This window comes from Homarus americanus, unplaced genomic scaffold (assembly GCF_018991925.1).
Source record: "Homarus americanus isolate GMGI-L3 unplaced genomic scaffold, GMGI_Hamer_2.0 scaffold40248, whole genome shotgun sequence".
Classification (NCBI taxonomy): Eukaryota; Metazoa; Arthropoda; class Malacostraca; order Decapoda; family Nephropidae; genus Homarus; species Homarus americanus.
Window position 1 is genome coordinate 5,346,300 of NW_024712526.1, and position 24,758 is coordinate 5,371,057.

At 40.4% G+C, this 24,758-nt stretch overlaps 1 protein-coding gene across 1 annotated transcript in view; it reads left to right on the forward strand.

The window, feature by feature from the left end:
* The window catches only part of LOC121861214, a 105,128-nt gene that overhangs the window by 33,674 nt on the left and 46,696 nt on the right, over positions 1 to 24,758 (forward strand). The window contains exons 2-6 of the mRNA XM_042358846.1: positions 5,106 to 5,137; positions 11,770 to 11,804; positions 18,154 to 18,941; positions 24,071 to 24,264; positions 24,467 to 24,706. Coding sequence (XP_042214780.1) covers positions 11,802 to 11,804; positions 18,154 to 18,941; positions 24,071 to 24,264; positions 24,467 to 24,706 — 1,225 coding nt within the window. The 5' untranslated portion in view covers positions 5,106 to 5,137; positions 11,770 to 11,801. The remainder of the gene's footprint in view (positions 1 to 5,105; positions 5,138 to 11,769; positions 11,805 to 18,153; positions 18,942 to 24,070; positions 24,265 to 24,466; positions 24,707 to 24,758) is intronic.

Sequence of the window (24,758 nt, forward strand, 5' to 3'; positions counted from 1 at the left end):
GTGGTTGGGTGCACCTCCCCCACGCCCAGCACTTACCCAGATTTTCACTTTGTATTATTTGTCATAATATACTGTACTTATTCATCCGGCGAATGACTTGTCTTACTTTCGGTTTTATAATGACGGCGTGTAGCTCCGTTGATAATGTAGTGTAGCTGTGGCTCAATGAGAGCTGTACTGGAGGCAGCAGACGGGATCGACACCCAATATTTCTTCTCGCTTCACTAAATCTTTATTAGCTAACAATCCCATTGTAAGGAGCAAATTGTCATAGGTATAATAGTTATAGGTCCATATTTCATAATGATCCTCAAGTATTCTAAATATGAGTATTGCAAAATTACCTGTGATTGACAATTTGTGAACATGATGATGCTGTCGGATCAAATTTGTGGAAGTTACGGGGACTTGCGTATTTTGTCAGCTAAAGAAGATGCCAATAGTTAGAGAATTTAAGATGTTCTTTTGTTTAATAGTTATAAATACACCCAAGTTGCACAGCACTTTTTTTTTGCCGCTAAACAAATCCCGAAGAAGCTGATGCTTGAGACAGACATTATAGCTCATATCTGATATCTGAACAAACATAGTGATTCACAATCCAGGGTATTTATTCACTATTCATACAAAGTCGACTCGGCAAGTTCGTTCATGTACAGTAACAGTGCCGAACAACATTTCGTTCCTCTTGGTGAAACTGAGTCTCGGGAATGAGTCTCCGAACTTACCCTGACTGTCATCTGGTGTGGTTGTGCTGTTTTATCTCATGTGGGGTCGACGCTGCTGTATTTTAGGAGGGAGTGAACTTTTGACTCCGACTATACGACACCACCAAATGTTTGTATGGAAAAAAAAAAACATGCTGGCGAGGAAGATAAGATCGACCTTGTGGAAGCGATTGATTTAAACTGTTTGGAAGACGAAGGATTTACCTTAATAGATTAGTGAAACAAGGGTAGATACTGTCTCGCTCCAAAAAGTATCTCAATGATTTTTGAGATAATATGACACAACGGACGAAGGATTTTGATTACCCTTCTGAGACAACAGGAGTCGCGGTGTTCACTATGAAATTCATCGGACCCACCCGTAAAGATACCTTTTGGAGCGATTACAGTGGATGAACAAATCTTTTTTGAACACGAGCGCCACATTTCTTGCATTAATAACACCTCTGCAGAATTATACTTTACAGTAAACGACAGTCGTACAGATTAAGACATACAAGGCAAGGCCTAATTACGGGGGGTTATGAGATGACCTCCTCCCCCCCCCTCAGAAATGTCTGCATATTTTTTAATTGGGACGGGACCTCGACCCAAAGTTGGCCATATAAACGCCTATTCAGGAGCTGTGTCGACGTTGTATATTATTGTCGATTGAGACACATATGAGACGGCTATATATTCTTATAGAATCCTTTAAACATAAAATATTCAATTGAATTCCAACATGCCCACCAGTTCTGTACAGTGCGGTATTTTATTGCTTATATCACAATTTTACCTTGGAAAATACATTGTGAATTGCAGGTATAAATTATTGTACACCAAATAATATAAGTTAGAGAGAGAAAGAGGCGGCTGGCAATCATATTATATTCATATGTTTGTGGTATATAGCATGCTCGCCTCGCAAGCGAGTGGACCCGGGTTCGATCCCCTGGCAGGGAGAAACTATGGGCAGGTTTCTTTACGCCATTTGCCTCTGTCTACCCAGCAGTAATTGGGAACCTGGATGTTAATCGATTTGCGGATCGTGCTCCGGGGTAATGGTTAGCCAGGGCTGTTGGCGAGCTGTCCGGTCTTCTCGGATAATTCCTTGACACAGGGTCTTGCAGCTCGTTAACTTAGGGTGTGGTTATTGCGTTGACGACAGCTTCTACACCTTAAACAAATCCACGCCTAGGTGGCCCTAGGGCCGGTCATCCTTGATTTCGAGGGGCATCCATTATTATCGACCGAAAACCTGCAATTCCCTGCTGAATTCTACAGAACGTACTGAAAGCCTGGAACCTCCCGCTGAATATACTGAATTAGTGACTTTCTTCTTCTGCACCAACTTTTGTGTAGTGTTATTATTTATTAAGCGGTTTGTTCCTTATTTATAATAACAATATAATATGTAAAATCATGCGATAAATTAGTTAGGCACGAGATGGAAAGGGAGATGCTTAATATGCAATTACACTTACACATGTATACTGTACTGGTAAATGACTAAATGACATTATTCGTTGTTGCATGGCAGGGTCAAATGAAGCGTGTTGGTGGAAGGTACAGAGTACTATGTCAGCCTTTGTTATGAAAAGAAACAAACAGTCACTTGAAGAAAAGAATAAAGCTGAAGACCCGCTGCAGTCTGAGCCTATACCACATGAGTGTGATGAACATGCCGATGGGCAGGATTCTGCCAATGATCTATCTACTTCACAACACGCACACTCTTCAACAAGCCATTGTCTGAATTCTGATAATGACAAACTCTTTGGTCCTCTGACCCCCCACCCTGAACATAATTCCTAGATACAGCCTCGATACAAGGTGTTGTGTCGTATTTTATAAATATATGTCAGCGGCTAGTTATAAGGGAAAAGTCACCCCTTATTACTCATGGTAATGTAAAATTTAATGATGAGTAATTCATATGATGGTCAGTCACCTATAATTGTTGTAGCAGAGGTAAAAATTTTAAGTTTGTTTATGGATTTTGCGAGTCGGGAAGTGTTGAATGATTTATTCATCTGAGAGCGTATTATTCTTTAAGAAAGATTACAGATCTATCATTAGAACATAACTGTCTTTCTGAAGAGTTTATAAGATTCTTCACTGCAAGATAGTGCCGCGTTAGTTACCATAACTGCTTCCTGGGCGTCAGCAGCACTGTCGTTGGTCAAGGGCTCAAGGCTCCACCAGTAGTAGACAGCAGGCCAGCCAATGAGCCTCAACATGACTAGCACTTGGTTACTCACTCAGGTTTGTTTACATCTTCCCTGACCATCTGGCGAACTTTACAAACATTATAGTGTGTGTGTGTGTAGAAAGTTCTGTTGTTCCCAGCAACTCGACTGCTGTCACAGTGCGTAACCATTAAGGAGAGGGGAAGTTGTTGTTAATGGCGGGGTGATGACTCACGTGCAGGAACAACGTTGGTGTTATACTGAGACGTCATTATTTTTGTGACGTCTAAATTTTCGTCTGTCACTATTTACTTCGGCAGACTTTACCCTCATTGCATCTTTTATGGTAATAGTTCATGGTTAAAACGTTTGGTTAATTTGAATAAATTGTATTTGAATCGATTGTGTGATCGAGTCAGGCAGGGCCTGCCTTAAGCCAATTGGGCCCCGCGCCTCAGGGGGCCCCGCGCTACTCTCGGCTCGTCAAGTATACACAATCCAAAAAAGATAATTTGTTTCCAACAATGCACGTAAATTCTGAATTGTTTTTTCTGAACAAAAAATAAATTAATATTTTTAATAAATCATTTCAGTCACTAAAACAAGTGGTATTGTAACTATGTCCTTTTCAGAGGTGATCTACACATCTTGTTTGTTACTTGTAGACTTACATGTATGTAATTTTATATTTAAATGTAGCTTAGATCTGTTTGGTCCATTAACTCGCATGTACTCTTTAAGCGCACATTTTGATTACTTGCCATTCTACCATAGAGATATAAAGTCTATAATAAACTTTATTTATATTTCTATGATTCTACAGACCTTGGCTGGGAACCTGGGGCCCACCAAAATTATTCCCAATTGGGCCCCGCACCTCCTAAGGCCGGCCCTGGGGTCAGGAATAAGTGGGTGTGTATGGTAATAATCATCGAAACTTTTTATTTTATTTCGACGTTCCAGTATTGTCATAATTTCAGTCTGACTTTTCTGTCATCAATCCTGTTTGTTCTTATGACTGTTTTTGTTCCTACCAACAGGGGCTTATGTTTACTTTGTCTATGAACTTATTAACAGGATCTAACCTACCTAACCTGACCTAACCCAACCTAACCTACCTAACCTGACCTAACCTAACCTAACCTAACCTGACCTGACCTGACCTAACCTAACCTACCTAAACTGATCTAACGTAATCAAGTCAAACTGATCTAATCTAACCTATACCCAACCTGATGTAACCTACCTAGCCTAACATGCCCAATCTAACCTAACCTACCCAACCTGATCTAGCCTACCTAACGTAACATACCCATTCTAACCTAACATACCCAACATAACTAAACATACCTAACCTAATCTAACATACCCAATCTGATCTAAGCTAATCTACTTAACCTAGGGTAACCTAGCCTACCTAACGTATCCTAACCTATCCTAGCCTAGCCTAACCTTACCTATCCAAACGTAACCTAGCCTAGCCTTACCTATCCAAACGTAACCTAGCCTACCTAACGTATCCTAACCTAACCTTACCTATCCAAACGTAACCTAGCCTACCTAACGTATCCTAACCTAACCTTACCTATCCAAACGTAACCTAGCCTACCTAATGTAACCTAACCAAACCTAGCCTACCTAAAATAACCTAAACTAGCCTACCTAACCTACCTATCATAACCTAACCTAGCCTAACCTATCCTACACGACTTAATTTATTGATCTTGGATAAGTGGGTTTAGTTACTACTTGTTGTTGTCATATAAAGACGAATAATGACCGCCAGACGGATCATAATAATTATCAACAATGTTTAATAATTTCCTCTGATGAGATTATATGACATTTGTGAAACTGGTGTTGATAATTTTATGTATCGAGTCGGGTATGTGTACAGTACTTCTTTGTGGTTAGATTAGGTACATATTTTGTGGTTAGGTTAGGTACATCTTTTGTGGTTAGGTGAGGCAAGTACAGTACCTTTCTTGGTTAGGTTTGATCAGGAATATCTTTTTTGGCTAGATTAGATTAGACATAAATTTTGGTTAAGTACAGTATATTTCTTTTGTTTGTTCAATATGTATGGTAGAGTTTAGGATCTGCACTGATAGGAATTGATCCATTGTAGAATTGTGTGGTAGATTTTTTTTTTCCCGCGACACAAATCTTCACGTGCATAGACTAACTCTTAATGTTGTTGTTGCAGGGTGACGGAGACTGTTCCCGACCACACCGCTCGTGAGTATACCTATTTATTTAACATCAGTAAACTATCGACGCATATTTGTATGATACAGCTTCTTTAAATATTCTCTTGTTAGTTTGTTCTTCTGTATAAGTGTGTATATGGAAGTAATGTGTATATTTGTATTTTGGCCCAATTACTGAAGTGCATTCTTAGATCTTATGTTACGAATATTACACCTCTTACGAACCTGTATAGATCCTAGACTTAATAAACCAGGAAAATAGCAGACAGTGATGTGGAAATGCGAGGCAAGATGTGAGTGAAAGTAAAGTGTGTGTGTGTGTGTGTGTGTGTGTGTGTGTGTGTGTGTGGCTAGTCATCCCGGAGGCGGAGCAGGATGCTACCAGAAGTACCTGGGTTTCCGCCACGCCTCTAACTGGTATGTTGAAGCCACCATAAAAACTGAGAGGTGAAGGTGGTGCGGCGGCCGACATTTTTTCCCCTGTGTGGTCAGCAGATTCATAAAGGTTTCTATAATATATACAGTATTACAGTAGTAGGCAGCGATCAAACAGGGAGGTACTACCGCCTGGGAAGATATTGGAAGCATAATGTGTTGTCTAATGGTAGACCCTGCTGCCATATGGCACCACAAAAATTGTGACCAAGTCCCAGGTTGCTGATCTGACCATCTGCCTCATTTACACACAATTGCAGGGTTTCAATTGTTTCTCTTACTCTGACAACACAACATACTGTACATATATTGTTTCTCACTTTTGATCGTTCTTTTTTCATTTTTGTATGTCTTTATTATTATTATTATTATTATTATTATTATTATTATTATTATTATTATTATTATTATTATTATTATTATTATTATTAAATTTTCGCCCCCCAGGTCCCGATGTGGGTCAGTGACCTGTGCCCGGGTGGGCTAATCCCCTTAAAAAAAAGGGGGGGGGAGGGGGGGTCGTGACGGTTAAGGAAAACAAACCTACAATATCTCGGTCAAGACTGTATATAGGCAAATGCAGTATTACTAATGCTATGAAAAATGATGCTACACTGTTACCTTGATCTGTGGAAAGGTCTATCATAGTTACCTCCGCAGTCAACTAAATTATTCCCGTTAACACGTCAGTTACACACGACAGCGTCATATAACCTCATGTGTCTATCACGGAGTATTTCAGTCAGGTTATGTGTGTCTTATGTGGCCTTTAAGGTTTTCCGGTAAAGGATAGATATACCTGCAATCCTCGCATGCATTTTGCCCGTGTAAGCAACTTCATGCACGGATATTAAAGCTATACCTGGGTTGGCTACCCTACAAGGATCTTTATTTCGTATTCAACATCAACAGTGAGACCCAATGGTAAATGTAGCCTCAAGTGCCTATTTCCCAAGAGGGAAACAAAACGTATCCTTAGCACCGAGTCCAATGCTTTAGCTGCGAGACCGTAACGAATATGTATGAGACGTCAATGGACGCAGTTGTTGACGGTTCGTGGACTGATGTGCTCTCCTCACATTGCGATTGTTTGTTGTGCACAAGTTCTCCTCGGGTTTAATAAGATCTGTATGAATTTATTTTTCCTTCCCCGTGGCTATGTCTCGCAATCTATCTTGGAAACAACTATATACGGTCCCTCAAACCTAACCTAACCTAACCCAACTCTAATGTCTTTCACTTGGCAGTTTTGTCTAAATCTGTCTTGTTCTGCGACTCCTTCCTCGATATTACCTTGGCAACGGGAACAAATGCTGTTAGCCAAAGAAGCAATTTGATCAGGACAATCTTCAGCATTGTACTCGGGCTCACATCCCTGTGGTAGAGAATGAAATAAGGACTATCCCCCATAACACGGTGGTATCCTGTGTTATAGACAAAGACAGCAAAAAAGCAACATTAAGTCCCATTCAGACGGATTATCTATCGCTATTGTTCTAAAGAATGTGGACAATGGTTGCATTCACACGCTCCACAATCCCGTTACTAGAAGGATGATATTGAGGGTGGGGGTGTGCTCCATGTGTACCGTAACTGAAATTTCACTAAACACTTTATTTACAAATTCTGAACCACCATCAATGATTACTTGTTCTGGGACACCAACCATACTTAATAAATAATGGTTGCTCCTCGTGTAACAAGGATGGCCGGCCCAAGGGCCACCTCGGCGTGGATTTGTTTGAGGTGTAGCAGCTGTCGCCAACACAACAACCACACCCTGCGTTAACGAGTTGCATGACCCAGTGCCAAGGAATAGTCCAAGAAGACCGGGCAAACTCGCCAACTGCACTGGCTAACAATTACCCCGGAACACAATCCACAAATCGATTGACATCGAGGTCCCCAATTACTGTTCGGTAGACTGTTTTAGCTTTCTTATTCATTAAGGGCACAGCTATAGCGTATCTTAACACGTCTATCACGCTAAGAATCCAGCACTGTTTGTGCTGCATAAACAAGTTCGTCAGTTAAAGTTTCCTTCCTTATATGCTGTGTTTTTCTCCTTTAAGATCTTTCCTTGGCGTTTGTTAAGTCGAGTTGTCTCCACCCCCGTTTTGATGTGTTTGTATCACTGTTATCTGTGTTGTTGTCAGGCTGTAATTTTATATCCTTATCTAGCCATGAACTATTGTCTTGGAGAAACCTCTTTCTCATTTTTGCCAGGGGTCTTAAAGTTATTTTTGAAAAATTTTCTATCTGAGGCTGTCATTGTTTTCATTTGATTGAATCTATTTTGATGTTCTTCTATGACTTGAAATAACTTGATCGAAGCTATGCTAAGAGTCGTCATCTAAAAGGGATGAGTAGTTTCAGTAATCGTCAATCTACACTAGTCATCTAGTTACTGTCCCAAGATGTTACTTTCTCATCCAGTTACTGTCGCATCCGAGAACTGCCCCAAGGTGTTACTGTCTCATCCCGTCACTGTCCCAAGGTGTTACTGTCTCATCCCGTCACTGTCCCAAGGTGTTACTGTCTCATCCCGTCACTGTCCCAAGGTGTTACTGTCTCATCCCGCCACTGTCCCAAGGTGTTAATCTCACCTACAGTAGTTACTGTCCCAACTTGTTACTTCCTCATCCAGTTGCTGTCCCAAACTATTACTGTCCCAAGTAGTTACTGTCTCATCCGGTTACTGCTCCAAGGTGTTACTGTCCCAAGTAGTTACTGTCTCATCTACTTACTGTCCCAAAATATTACTGTCTCATCCAGTTATTTTTCCAAGGTCTTACCGTTGTTACTGTCTCATCCATTTGTTGTCCCAGAGTATTACTGTCCCAAGTAGTTACTGTCTCATCCAGTTCCTGTCCCAAGGTGTCACTGTCTCATCCAGTTCCTGTCCCAAGTAGTTACTGTCTCACCCAGTTCCTGTCCCAAGTAGTTACTGTCTCATCCAGTAACTGTCCCAAGGTGTCACTCTCATCCAGTTACTGTCACAATGGGTTACTGTCCCTTTCCGTTACTATCTCATTCAGTTACTGTCCCAAGGTGGTACTGTCTAATTCAGTTATTGTCCCAAGGCATTACTGTCTCATCCAGTTACTGTCCCAAGGTGGTACTGTCTAGTTCAGTTATTGTCCCAAGGCATTACTGTCTCATCCAGTTACTGTCCCAAGGTGGTACTGTCTAATTCAGTTATTGTCCCAAGGCATTACTGTCTCATCCAGTTACTGTCCCAAGGTGGTACTGTCTAGTTCAGTTATTGTCCCAAGGCATTACTGTCTCATCCAGTTACTGTTCCAAGGTGGTACTGTCTCATCCAGTTACTGTCCCAAGGTGGTACTGTCTCATTCAGTTACTGCCCCAAGGTGTTACTCTCATCCAGTTACTGTCCCAAGGTGTTACTGTCTCATTCAGTTACTGTCCCTTGGTGTTACTGTCACTTTCATTTACTGTCCCTTTCAGTTACTGTCCCAAGGTGGTACTGTCTCATCCAGTTACTGTCCCAAGGTGTTACTGTCTCATTCAATTATTGTCCTAAGGCATTACTGTCTCATCCAGTTACTGTCCCAAGGTGGTACTGTCCCTTTCAGTTACTGTCCCAAGGCATTACTGTCTCATTCAGTTACTGTCCCTTGGTGTTACTGTCACATTCATTTACTGTCCCAAGGTGTTACGGAGTCATCCAATTGCTGTCCCAAGGTGTTACTGTGTCAACCAGTTACTGTCCCAAGGTGTTACTGTGTCAACCAGTTACTGTCCCAAGGTGTTACTGTCATTTTCAGTTACTGTCCCAAGGTGTTACTGTGTCAACCAGTTACTGTCCCAAGGTGTTACTGTCATTTTCAGTTACTGTCCCAGGTGTTACTGTGTTACTGTTACTGTCAGTTACTGTCCCAAGGTGTTACTGTGTCAACCAGTTACTGTCCCAAGGTGTTACTGTGTCAACCGGTTACTGTCCCAAGATGTTACTGTCATTTTCATTTACTGTCGCAAGGTGTTACTGAGTCAACCAATTGCTGTCGCAAGGTGTTACTGTCCCTTTCAGTTACTGTGTCAACCAGTTACTGTCCCAAGGTGTTACTGTCCCAGTTACTGTCCCAAGGTGTTACTGTGTCAACCAGTTGCTGTCCCAAGGTGTTACTGAGTCATCCAATTGCTGTCTTAAGGTGTTACTGTCCCAAGGTGTTATTGAGTCATCCAATTGCTGTCTTAGGTGTTACTGTCCCTTTCAGTTACTGTCCCAAGGTGTTACTGTGTCAACCAGTTGCTGTCCCAAGATGTTACTGAGTCAACCAGTTGCTGTCTCAAGGTGTTACTGTCCCTTTCAGCTACTGTCCCAAGGTGTTACTGTGTCAACCAGTTGCTGTCCCAAGGTGTTACTGAGTCATTCGTTTACTGTTTCACGCTAACTGTATTTTGACAAAGCAATATTCATGACTAAGGGTCCTGTACTTTGCCTCATTACCCCTGATGTTGGCCGCGTCCACCGCTGGTTACCAGAGGCCAGGTCGTATATACAGAAGCAGTAGATATATCAAAAGTGTTGTCGTATTACCACTTGCTGTCCCGCCAGTCTCCGATAATTTCCCGATGATCGTTATCAGTATATAGACAACACAACAGGCAGGTAGATTTCCACCAGGTCACAGAAACCCTTGTGAACTGTATTCTTCTTTAATAATCTCTAAATCTTCACAAAACTGTTCACAGGATATGTATTTACCACTGGACTTCTCATTTCGAATGCACTATATACAGTCAGCTCAATACCAGTGTACAATTCCTTAGTCTTTTCACTTTATATCACTCACAACAATTCCACAATACTTGAACAATTATCTTAAGCTGTCACTTTGCTTTTACTTCACACACTGAGCAGAAACGGTCGACTACTTCCCCTATGATGATGATAATGAAGTAAAGTGGCAAATGACTTTGCCCTGGGAGAGGAGAGGAGAGAAGGAAAGCATAGAAACGGGAAGTAAAGTAGTAGGGGGTGATAGCAGGTGGGCTGTCCACCTCGCTGAGACGAGTTGATTGGTTGGGGTGGTGGCCACACACAGCAGACGCCCGCCCGCTTAAGGGAGGCGGGGGGGCTGAGCTAGCCAGGCATTGTTAGTGTAATGGGTGTTAATTTATGTTTGTTAGATGGTGGTGTGGGCAACTCGCTTGTGCTTATATACTTCTCCTCACTCCTCAGACTTCCCAGATCATTCTAGTGCCATCCAGGCATTGTAGGTCAGAATGCGATATGCCTGGAAATTTCTAGAATGATCTAGGCTCACAATACATAAGTAAATCATAACAAAATTTATCCAATACATTCTAGAAAATTCTTTCATAGGTAATACATCAATATATACAAGGAAATATCCCCAAATTTGCCAAAATAACTGTTGCTTGGAATAGAAAATAATCAGAAAACACAGTTCACAAAAACTATACTGTAATACTAAATTATGCCTCTACATAACAGTACAGGACTGTATTTAATACTTGCAACCTCTCTTCCCTGCACTCTGGGAGAGATACGTTGATAGGCGTCAGTACTGTACAGTACTATTTTTACACATGGCTGTGAGGTGTTCAGGTGATTCTGTTCCAACTTTTTGGTAGGGTTAATTGTTTAAGTTAAACTTGAGCTGGTTTGTCCTATTAATATTAGTCCTGTTTAATATGTAGTGTAGTTTAAATGCTGGCAGGGTGTACTACTGTACTGTATATACAGTACATCACCTGTTGTCTGCTACGCTGCACAGGAGTAGATAATTAAAATCATGTGATTATGTTAAAACTGATGATGAAAGTGTTATATAGAGCACCCTGTGTGTATGTTTGGCAGGTATGGGGCTTTTGGTTTCTGGAAGCCATACTTCTTGTGCTTGGCTTTGGCTTCTTAACTCTCTAAAGGCTTCGGCTTCGAAGCCAAAGGGATAGCATCTTCGCAAGTGATTGAGTCATTGCGCTCATAGTGTTTAGTCATTATACTCATGGGGTTAAGTCATCGTATTCAAGGGGTTATGTTTTTCTGCTCATAGAATTAAATCTTTGTACTCATGGGGTTAAGTCATTGTATTCATAGGTTTAAGTTGTTGTACTCACAATGTTAAGTTGTCGTACTCATGGGGTTAAAATAATAAATAAGTTATAATAAAAATATTGTAAACTAAAACAATGAATGTAGGCTATTTATAAATTCTCTCCGTCTCTCTCTTTCAGGTCAATGCGGCTACCGGCGTCAGCATCGTAGTATGGTAAGAGTGGGAGGCTGCCACTAGTCTTACGGATTTTGAAAGACTTTTTTTGTACGTTTAAGATTTTGAAGGGGATTAGATTGTTGGCGAGCCCATCCGTCCATCCATTCATCCATCTTTGGCGGGTCTGTGAAAACAATTTGGTGACTGCTCTCGCTAATTCTAGTTGCCCTGTTAATGTTGTGTAAATTACCCGCCACTAACACTGTACACTTAACATTGTAGCGTAGTGTATAAGAACATAAGAATGGAGGAAACTCATATATCCATCCAACCTATGTTTGAAGCTATCCAGCGTATTCGAGTTAATGATGATATTTGGTAACTTGTTCCACTCGTCCACAACTCTATTTCCAAACCAATGTTTACGTATTTCGCGCCTAAATCTAAATTTGTCTAATTTAAAACCCGTATCACGTTACTCTGACCACCTACGTGATACCGGTAGTCCCCATTAGAGGTTCACGGCGCCTTAAGCTCGTTGAACAGGCTTTGTGTGAAATATAACAGAGTCTAGGACTGCTTTTAGTATCCTGGTGGTCCAGCGGTTAGCGTTCCCCGGTCACAGTCTTGGGCTCGTGGGCTGTGGGTTCGAATCCTGGCGGATTGAGGTGTTGATTGTATATATATATATATATATATATCTTGATAAAATCACACGGGAAAATGGAAACAACGGAGTACCTTAGCTTTCGTCTTTATTCAAGACATCTTCAGAGGCCTCTGAAGATGTCTTGAATAAAGACGAAAGCTAAACTCCGTTGTTTCCTTTTCCGTGTGATTTTATCAAGATTTATCTTATCCACGTTTTCATTGTGGATTTACATGATATATATATATATATATATATATATATATATATATATATATATATATATATATATATATATATATATATATATATATATATAAAGAAAACGCCATTGTGAGTTTCCTTTCTCACCTCCGTTCAACATTTAGACCTCCCTCTTCTGAGCATTTTGAACCCCATATATAACAGGCTGGAAGGAAGGTGTGGGTGTGCTTATATATGATGTATGGGCCAAGTGTATGGTTGATTTTCCACTGGTCTGCATTTTAAGAAAAGTAGAATTTTTAAAACTGAGACGTGATTCTGATTCGCTTTTTATCAAGGATTTAAAAAATAAACTTTGTTTTGCTCTAGCACGTCACACTTTATTATCAATAAACTTTGTTTTGCTCTAGCACGTCACACTTTATTATCAATATGACAAGATAATATAACTTGTACATATACAAATAGAACATACAAATATGACAAGATAATATAACGTATACATATACAAATACAACATACAAATATGACACAATAATACTGATAAAACAATTCAGTAGGCTTCAAAGTTAACTAAACCTAAAGATTATTGTGATTAAGGCTATTTGTCTGCAAATACATAAATAAATTATATACAGTACAGTATATGAATATGTATGAACATAATATTAGGCTTCTGGGATGAGAGAAACTTTTTTTTCGATTTTCTGGCAATCTTTTCACTGGCACAATTTCTCTTCAGCATCCAGCACTAGTCTGCCATTATGTTCACATTCCACCTTCCTTGATACCTATTTTCCATTTCCTTGATGTCCTGGTGAAATCTTTCGCTTTACTCTTCACTTAAACTACCTAAATTTTCAGGAAAATACTCAACATGGGAATGTAAGAAATGCACTTTTACACTCATATTGCAGACCATGTTTTTAAAGTTATTCAACATACCTTCAACAATGTTTTGATAGTTTAGATCTTTTCTATTGCCAAAAAAACTATACACAATATTCTTGAAACTACTATTTCATGCTTCTTTCTCACACCGGTTCATTGATTCTTCAAATTGGTGGTCCAACATTAAGTTTCGGATTTGAGGGCCCACGAAAATGCCAGCTTTGATTTTTTCATATGTATCTGATGGAAATTACCTACATATGTACCTGAAACAATCACTTTTCATATCTAGGGCTTTTACATATTGTTTCGTTAACCCTAATTTAATATGCAGAGGAGGCAACAGCACTTTCTTAGGGTCAATCAATGGATCATGTAGATTATTTTTTTAAACCTGGCACAAGAGCCTGTCTAGGTGGCCAATGTTTTTGTCCCAATGTTCACGTCTTGCTCTGCTGTCCCACTCGCACAAAAAACATGGCATTTTCGTGTGTCCACTCTGTTGACCAAGCAACAAAGCATTGAGTTGGAAATCTCCACAAACCAACCAACATAATTTTTATAATGAACTTTCCCTAGAAGTATCTGCAAATTTTCATAAGTTTCCTTAAGATGAACTGAGTGAGCCACAGGAATTGATGAAAATACATTTCCATTATGAAGTAAAACTCCTTTGAGGTTGTTTTTGAAAAATCAATGAACAACCTTCATTCAGTAGCTGTATAGGTAATGCCAAAATTAGTGAATTAAAGCAGACACATTACTACAATAAACTAAGGAGCCTTCCTCTGAAAAAAAAATAACGTTCTTGTTCACGTTGCCTATACCATGAAAAATATGTCCCTTTGTTCAATAACTTCTTTGATTTTAACCTAGATCCTAAAAGTTCAGCAGACTCCTTTGGTAAATTCAAATCCCTAACCAAATCGATAAGTTCACTTTGGGTAAACACCTCCGGTACATCACCAATAATTTCAGGTTGATAAACATCACTTCCGATATCTGACGATGACTCACGGTCAGATTCTGATGACAAGGAATGCAACACATCTGGCGGTATGGGGACTGGAACCTTAGGACTATGTGGCACTGATCTCATGGCAGATGGAATCTTGGGATAAATGATTCCTTGTTCATTTTTCTTCATTATATCCCTCTATCTTCACAGAGCAAAAAAAAAAAACAGTCATCACCATGATTTTTAGGCTCCCGCCATACCATAGGGACTCCAAATGGCATAACTTTTTTCTTGCCATACTTCCACATTCTTCAAACTTCAACACAAGCGTGACATACTTTATGTGGCGCCCATGGTTTATCTAAATCACCTATTTTCACCCCAAAGTAGGCAAAATATGCATTTTCCATGGATGCGATTATTTCTTGTCGTTGCTTGCACAACAAAGCACCCACATATGTAGCAGAATACGTTTGGATTGTTCAAACATCCACGAGAAGACATATTTACAACAGGAATGGTATCTTAGAGCAAAACAAGGAGATTTAATATTACATCCACGAGGAAAGGAAACAACTTGGTTAGGTAATCCAATAACAAAAATTCTCACGACTTGTAATAGGAGCCCTATGCACAGCACCAATTCGTATATTTTTCCTTTTCATAATGATCTCGCACCATTCCGCTTTATCATACAAATGACCATTCAAGAAATTTACTTTGCCGACAAGAGAAATAAGAGAATTCCTCACTAATGTAACCACACCCCTACCAGGTTCATTCTGCACACCATCGAATTTACTATTTAACTTTCACTAAAAAAACGGATAAACTTTTATGTTTACTTATAAATTAAATGTAAAAAACGCATGGAAGTCGAATACAGTATAATGCTACCATCAGTCGCTACTCACCAACTCTGCTCACTACAGAATCTCAGAGCGTTCTGCCGGCTGTGCCGTACGATATGTTGGGCAAACACTTCATTTTTACCTAGACTTCACTTTTAACTGCTACACCGGATCAAAAAGTCAACGTGAAAAGATGAGAAACGCTGCTGATTGGGCTGAGGTGAAGGCGACAACTGGCCAATCACCGCGCAGTTCGAACTCAAGGGCTGATTTGTGGAACTCGACGCTGGTTGGCTGGGAAGCGGACGGTAAGTGACCAATCAGCAGTTGTAGGGGAGAGTATCCACTACTGTACATCACTCGGTCATTTCTCGAAGATGCAACCAAGAAAAATACACTTTATAAAAATTTCTTAAAGAAAAGGTTTACTGTGATTATTTGTCTTTGTTGGTTGATGTTATGTCATTATGTGTGTTCTCTATACTTAATGGTACATTAATATTGTAAATATTTGTAACATAAGGAGATACGTGTCGTCTGGCCCGAGAGTTACTGTGCACCTGAGCTCGCACACACCACACCCTAGAGTGGAGAATGTGTACTTTTATCCTCTTCACCACTGATCGGCTCGTTAGCCGCTTGGGCGATCGGTCACGTCTCTGTCACGCACTGTTGGCAAATACTAGTCATGTACTGACTCTCTGTTACGCGCTGTTGGCATGCACCGGCTCTTGAATGTATCTGAACTTGCTCCAGTGTTGGCCATGTCTTGTCTTGAAAGAGCTCACACTCGGTGCAGTCACCACACTCTCTGGCAGAGTGTTCCAAGAGTTCACAACTCTCACTTCGTAAAAGTTACTCCTCACAGTTATCCGGACTTGCGGCTTCTTCAATCTTGAGCTGTGACCCTTTGTGGGGCGAGCGTCCGCCAGCTCCGAGTAAGGACACTCGACTGAGTAGTGCCCCTTGAGATGCTTATACACCTCAATTAGGTCACCCCTTGCCCGTCTGTAGTATAAGCTAGGCAAGTTCAGGTGCTCCAATCTCTCAGGGAAGCTGAGGTGCCGAAGTGCAATCACCAGTCTGGTGGCCCTCCTTTGAACATTTTCAACCTTGGGCTTATTTTAGTTTTCTAAGATATAACTTTTATAATCTAATCAGCTTTGCACTGCAAGGATTAAATTGATGTCAAGTACACAGGCTGGCAATCACATTGTGGGCAGAGCCTCTTACCACAACATTCGTCCTACCACGAGTATTGTATGACACTTCAAAGCTTTCTTACAGTTGACAGGTTCTGCTCTCAAGATTAATGAGTTTTTAAATACAAAACTGACAATAATTTCAATACAGTCATCATGTTCTCTGATGATTGTGAATCAAAGCAATATGACTTCAGTGGTAAGTAGAACTCTTGTATGTCTCACAGGGCAGAGACAAGATGCTCACTCTCCCTTTCAAACTCTACACTCCGAATAATGTGACAATTACATTAATTTACACTTAAAGTAAATATGCTGTTGAAGCTTTTAACATCACTCACAATGGATCTTGAATGTTTCAGCTGTAAGCTGGTATCTCTATCTTACAGTAACACTGACACATTCATTCGTAAATTTAAATTTACGAAGATCAACATGAGAGACGAGAGATCTGAAACACGAGAGAAAACGGACATCTCAGTCTATTGAAGCGGGTGACAGAAAACGGACGTCCTAGTAGGGGAACTCAGGAAGTAAGTTGTGGCTATTGAGTGTAATCTGAATCATCCTAATTTACGTTAACTAACATGTTTGATTGTGGTCATTACATCACCTGAAGTGTTGTGAGCATAACCCGAGGATGGCTAAAGTTGTAATTTCTTGCAGGAGATGAGACCTGGATTCATAGCTCTGACCAGGAGTCTAATACTGTATGGACTTCTCCAACCCCAAAATCCCTATGCCAACCTTTTGCTGGCATGATCATGGCCTAGGTTTTCTGAGATACCAAGGCTTTTTCGCTGATTGACTAGGTGCAAAAAAGAACGATGATCACTGGTGATTGTTACACTGGCCTAATGCAGAAACTGTGTGTGTGATGTCCAACAAGGAAAGTGATGGAGAATGTTGGCTGAAGGTGTGCTTCTACTCCATAACTATGCACCAGACTACAAATACTGTGTCATACTGGTGTTTTTTCATGGCTGTGGTTTCAAGCATCTTGACAGCCTGTTTCCGGATTTGAAAATCCCATCTCTAAGGGTGCTGTTTATACTTTTACTTTTATCCTCTTCGCCACTGATCGGCTTGTTAGCCGCTTGGGCGATCGGTCTCGTCTCTGATTACTTTTCCTTTTCATTTATCTTCTTCACCAAAAGATCGGCTCGCTAGCCGCCCGAGCGATCGGTCACGTCTCTGTCACGCACTGTTGGCAAGTACTGGGCACGCACCGGCTCCTGAATGTACCTGAACCCGCTCCAGTGCTGGTCAAGTCTTGTCTTGAAAGAGCTCACACTCGGTGCCGTCACAACACTCTCTGGTAGATTGTTCCAAGAGTTTACAACCCTCACTCCGAAAAAGTTTGCCCTCACGGTTTAGGATGATGAGGGACTGAAGGAAGCTAGTGGGGCAAGCTTTGAGGAGTTGTCAGACTACAATCACATTGTACAGTACAGTATAGGACAAGTGAAGTACGATTATTGAAGTTAAAGGAGACTGTGTTTAGGAATGAAATGGTGTTTGGTTCTGGCATTTTATTTCATGCTGTAACCAGTATATACTGGTACTGTGCAGTCTTTAAACTGTAGAATTATTATTTCAGTGTTTTAATTTTCGAACAAAACAGGGCCATTGATATATATATTTTTTTCAGACGGGCCGGATTGCGTCCATGTTCCACTATGTGGTGGTGGCATTACTTGTGTTGGCATCTTCAGCGGTAGGGGAAAGTCTCCATCAAACACTGCTGAGCTCCTCTCCCACCCGTCATTTGCTGTCGTCTTTAAGTGTTGACCCAGTTCTTCGACAGAGTCGGGGTCTTACTCATGATCTAGACTTGACTCCTGTCCCAGTACATCTGTCATCTTTGTATGCATTGAGTAAAGCCACTGATAGTCTCATTCAGGCCACTGATGGTCTCAGTCAGGCTGAGCCAACTCCAGTCTTACATCCATCACCAAGCAAAGACTCGGTCTATCAGTCAGATTCTGAGCCAGAGCAAGATTTTGACTTAACACCAACACATGATCTGCAGTCATCATCAGTCATTTCTCATAGTCATGCATCATATCCATTGCCCTCTCCCACCATAAACCCTTCCACCTATAAAATCACCCATAACATGTCAACACAAGCAGTAGCTGCGCCAAAGGTTAATGATCTCATAACCATAGAAAGTCATGCCTTAAGTCCTTACTCCTCTTCTAGTCATATTGTCATTCATCCCTCAGTTCCTCCATTTATTCCCTCACCTATTGATCCCTACCTCACCCATCTTAGTGAAACGATTCATGTGCCCATCAACAATGCTCTCTCCACCTCGGCCGTGCCACCTCACCACAATACAACGGCGCCTGAGGATGGTTTATCTCGACTGAATAGTTCCAGTAACATAAACAGTGCCACCATCTCACAAGAAGAATTTAACAGTATCTTAACACGGTAGGTGTTAATATTTGTATTGTCTTGAGTAATTTGAACTTAAATAAGTCCCTTTCTTGGTAGTACAGTACAGTACTGTAGTAAGCCTTGTGCTTTAAATATACCTGTACTGTAACCTAGAGTGTTCTAGCTGAATATCAGTACCACAATGAATTGTTATTTGTTTTTAAATTTAGCTCATTGTTGTTTATTCTCTTAAGTCTATACAAATGTTTTATTTTGGTGTACTGTACAGTATATTCAGGTTATCTTGTGTGCTACATTACCTTTATGTACCGACCCTTTAGTTAATGATAAGTAAAACGAACACTCGCCCAAGGGTGGATCCAGGGGAGGGTCCTGGGGCTAAGGACCCCCACTTTTCACCAGAAAATTCCAATATTTTTTCATTTATGCAATATTATACTCAGGCATTTTTGTGTAGTAAAAAGTATTTACTATTGACTTCAGAATATCTCCTAATATCAAGTGCACATGGCTTCAAAGTGGCCTAAAATTTCCATGATGATCATATTTCAAAAAAAATTATGGGGGGGGGCTTACAGTGCCTGTCTCCCCCCCCCTCCCAGAACTTTACAGCTGGGTGGGCTTGCTGTGCTCACCATGTTCCCACACCTTCTTGGAACCCCACCCCTTTTGATATTCCTGAATCTGCCCCTGTCGCCCCATTAGGTGATACTGTAATGTATGTACAGTCCCGGCCAAACTTCCCCAGCCAAGCAGTTTTGGCTAACCTGGTCAGAGACACACGCACAAACACACATGGCATGTGCCAGAAACCCCGATTATGTAAACAATCCAATAGAAGGCATCTAATGTGCATCTCCTCTATGAACTACACAATTATCGATGATCATTGGTAAATGGTAGAGTGTATGTTATACTGTATTGCTTTTGATATAACATTATCATTGATATTGGCCACTATCAGTCAGTAGCTAAAACACAATGCCTCGATCACTCATGTGTACCTCACATACTTTCGAGTTTTAATGTAATACAGGGGCCCCCCAAATTCGTGGGGGTTAGGTTCTCAAAATGGCTGCGAATCGCCAAATCTGTGAATAACGTTTGTGGGCGGGGGGGGGAGGTGGTTGTTACATTTTTACATGTGTACAAAGAAATGGATATTCTTTTTATGTGTTTGCCCTTAGGACAATTATTTCTTTTACCTGTATTGTATATATGTGTGTGTACACATACACACACACACACAAACACACACACACACACAAATAAATAATAATGGGAAAATAATCTCACAAATAATCAGAAACAAATTTATTAAAAATGTGACAGTCTACCCTCAAGTTCGTGCTTTATTAATAAAGGAATAAAGTCGGAATGAACTTGAGGGTAGACTCTCACATTTTTAATAAATTTGTTTCTGATTATTTGTGAGATTATTTTCCCATTATTATTTATTTGTATGTGTATTGTGTGTGTGTGTCTACACACACACACATATACAGGTATACAATACAGGTAAAATAAATTACTTCTCTCAAGAATGAATGGCTTCCTGTCCCGGCCGCAAAAATGCCGGCAACTTTAAAACTACCCACAGACATTCTTGGGTACATCCAGGGTGTCATCCGCGAATAATGGAGGACAGTGAAATAAAAATCCGCGAACTAGGGGGGGGGGGCCGTACTTGTATCCATGTAAAACAACTGTGCCCTCCTTGCATAAAGAAAGGACATGAACTGTTTGCGGTGAGTTCTTGTCGTTTCATGTCATATTACATAAGTATGATGATTGGAATATAAAATGTTATGTCTTAGGAGAAATAAGTTACTTATATGTAACACTTTTAATAAAAAAAGAAAAGAACATACGTTGTGTCTGCTAGACACTTGAATTGTGGGAACAACCCATTTTACAGCGTGTCTCTGTGCTCCTATACTTTGAACTACACCTCTTATTGGTTGATAATATTTCTCTTATGTGACTGCCGGGAGGACATATTATATATAGCACTATATTCATAGTAGAGAGGTTCATAATGGCAACTGGTGGTGGTGGGTGTATTATCCCTCTCCTATTGCTTTTATTAAAATTATTAATGATGTTTGTCTCATTGTACATGAAAGTTGATTGTACTATGGGAATGACATATACTACAAAGAATTAATGCCATTCACCACACTTTTATCTTATCGGAGGTTATGGAGTGGTTATACAGTAACCGTTTCCACCAGCTACAACCATGGGACACCAACACCACAATATCTCCCAGAGAGGGCAATTCGTCGGCATGCGTAACACTGAGGTTAAGTATCAGCGAGATCGCAAGGCAGATGGAAGTTCTTGAGATCGACAATATGGTGTTGGTTACAGCGGTTTGAAGAGTCTGGTAATTTAACAGATTTTCCCAGATCAGGGCGGCCTGGAGTCGGACCTAGACTGACCAGCACAGCAGATGATGCGAGGATTGTGGCAAACATTTGTGACCATCCTTTCACCACAGCGGTGGCCATGACGGAGTGACTGCACTTGGAGGTCTCGGCTAGGACAGTTAAGTGATGGCTCCAGAGGTCTCGGCTAGGACAGTTAAGTGATGGCTCCACCATGGAATTGGGATCCACCTCCGAGTCTCTGCTGCGTGAGACGGGGGGGGGGGGTGTTTACATGGTGTTTTCTGTTGTCTTTCATATCATCACAGAACCCTGTAATATGTAAAGTTAATATCTCAAATGTGGCACTTGATTATAGTACTAAAAATGGTAGCAAGATTGTCAATGAAATGTGACACTGATGATAAGTAGGAACGAGAGGACAAATTTACTTCGCCACCTCACTCTTTCTGTCCTGCTGTCTGGAACCATCACCAACCCTCTCTCCTATCAGGAACCCTCTTTGCTATCACTTGAAATTAAGTACCGTCTCTCTTTATGCAGTATTTTTTATATCTGTCCTCCTGACACTCACATAAGACCACTCTTGTCATGGATTCATGGTGTAGTTCAAAGAGGATGTGCACATAGACACGCCATAGAATGGATTGTTCACATGATAGAGGTGTCTAACAGACAGTGTAGTGCGGCATGTGTGTGCGGAAGCATTTCGTCTGTGATCGCAATTATATTGGTTTTCGTCATTCAATTAGGTCGAAATAATTATTAATGGTATTCATTAGTTTATTCCTGACATTGCTGGCAACATGGCAATCTAGGCATGAAACGCACCCTTTAAACCACAGAGTGACGCTTAAACTATGACCCGGTAGTTCCATCATGTGTGTTCGTGCGTGCTTGTCTCTGACTTTGTCACATAACCAGGCTGGCCAAAACTGCCTGGCACAGGACTTTTGACCAGGACTGTACCTTCCTTCATGAATATCTTTGGACTGTTGTAGAAAATATCATCAGTTTCATCTATACTCCATCAACTTTGACTTAGACTAGTGGTCCACCAGTGTCACAAATGTTAACAGTTAGGGTCAGCCATACTGTGTAGCACTTTTATCACAAAATTCATCCTTGGCTTTACATATACCTAATACTATACAGTAGATGAAAAGCTAAAATGTTACCTCTTAGCAAGTAGAACACAAACACAACCATGAAAATACTTATTAAGGGGTTTGTGACACTGTATTGTACTGGGTGATCAAATTTAGTGCTAAATTATCCTGTTCAGTAAAAAGTTATTAAATATAGTTGTGCTGAAATATCAAATATCATGGATCCCAGTCAGTGAAAAACCTGGAAATTTCATGGAAATGCCATGAAAAAATAGAAAAAATTAAATGGCAACTTACCAGTACAGTACTTATGACTGATTTTTTTTTTAATAAGCTGCATTGTGCATACTTTGCCTGTTACATATTTCCCCCCAGGGTTCAAAATATCGATATTATGTACAGGTATATGTCGAAGGTAAGAACCCGGGAGAACATTTTCTTTTTGGGTGATGGAATTTAGTGACAGTGTTCCCAGTTACTTATTGTTATCTGTTTCAGCTCCAACTGTATATAATACATAATGCAGTACAATACTGTATCTTCAACAATATTTACTCTGCAGTACAGTATATTTAACCTGCTCGGTCATAATTACATGAGAGGAATTTTTGTACACGTAAGATTTATGCTTGTTGTTATCACACACCCATACAGTTATGTAGAGCAGGTCACATTTGACAATGATACACCGCCAAACATTAATTAGATTTAGTGCTGAATTATCAATATTTTTTGCTTAATACCTCACTGTACCATACTTGATTCATCATAGTATTGTACTGTATTCTTATAAATTAAATACTGTATACAGTTCAGTACTAAACAATTAATTATAAATACTGTACATGACTCTCACCCTGACTAATTAGCTTACTTAATCATGATTGGTAGGAAATTGCTTGATCTTTCAGACTGGTAGTAGCATATGGTTATGGATGTACAGCTCAATACACTACAGTACAGTACATTTTTATTGTTCAGCATAACTTGCATGGAACAAGGACCTCCCTCATATGGAAAGTCTTATTCTTGTTATGCATCTGTGGTGTTGATACTTTACGGTGTTTTGTTATTCTTTATGCCTGTGTGTACAGTACAGATTTTGTTTCTATAACATGAGTTGGTACTACTGTATAGAGAGCAGGCTAGGGGTTTTATACAGGAACGTTACTGTTGATATTGGTGGTACAGGAATAACGTTCATATATCATGGGTTTGAGTCCTGCCTGGTCCGGAGAATGTCACTTAGCAGTACTGTACAGTACCTGTCAAGGAGAATGGAGTCAAAATTTCATCATTTCCACCACATATCAGCTTACTAGCCATTCAGGTGATCTGTCTCTTCTCTTTTACTTTGTTGTAACCTTCGTTGTCCTGTGTTATTACTGGAGGAACTAGAGTAAAGAGTATCTTGAGAAACTTTATGATGCTTGGAAGGGTCACATTAAGATAGCACTCTTCTCACATCTGACCAAGGCTGGGGATTGAACCCGGGAGTCATTAGTGAGGGGTAAGCGTTCTACCGTTGCACTACCACCATCCTGTTGGTAGGGTTGAAATAATACAGTGAATTATTGTGAATTAAATCTATATGATATAAACTGAGGCATACTTTACTTTATATGGACTTAGATGTAAATAACAAGGAAATTCTAAATTTCAGATTTAGCTTAGATGCTCTGCAAGCAACTCAGATAGCTGAGCGATTAGGTCTAGCAGGGGCTGGAGTGGCTGAGCTAGAGCATGAATTGATGCTAGGAGGAGACCTACAGGGTCCTGGAGGACCCAGTGACAGACCCCAGGCACTGCCTCTAGGACGCAATGTTCGCACCTTACCTCAGAGGAGAATGGATTCAAGTTAGTAAATAATAAATATACTGTACAGTATGGAGACTTCACAAAAATATGCTGTAATATATGAAATCTCGCTCTAGCTAAAAAAAAGGTGATTGAATAAGTAATTTTTACAATTTCTTAAGACAAAACATTGTACAGTAAGACTAATGACTTGATGAACAAAGCTAGTACAGTACAGTACTGTATAAACTCTCTATTTTAGGTATTTCACGTGCCACCAAGCGACTGTTCTTGGGCGACCCATCTCTGTGTTACTCTGGAACTTGTGAATTCTTCCTCATGTGTTGGTTGGGCGGTGGTTTAATTGATGGTGGCTGTGGTGGCTTTCTCTTTGCCTGCTGTACCCGACCTAACCAGAGAGGACAACGAGGTCCAGAATCTTACCGAGAAGACACTGTGGGGCTTGTTCCTGTGAATTATGGTCCCATCAGGAATGATCAAGGTGAGTGCCTCAGGAGGTTGATGTTCTGTTTGCTCTCCTATTGCAGCAGGGC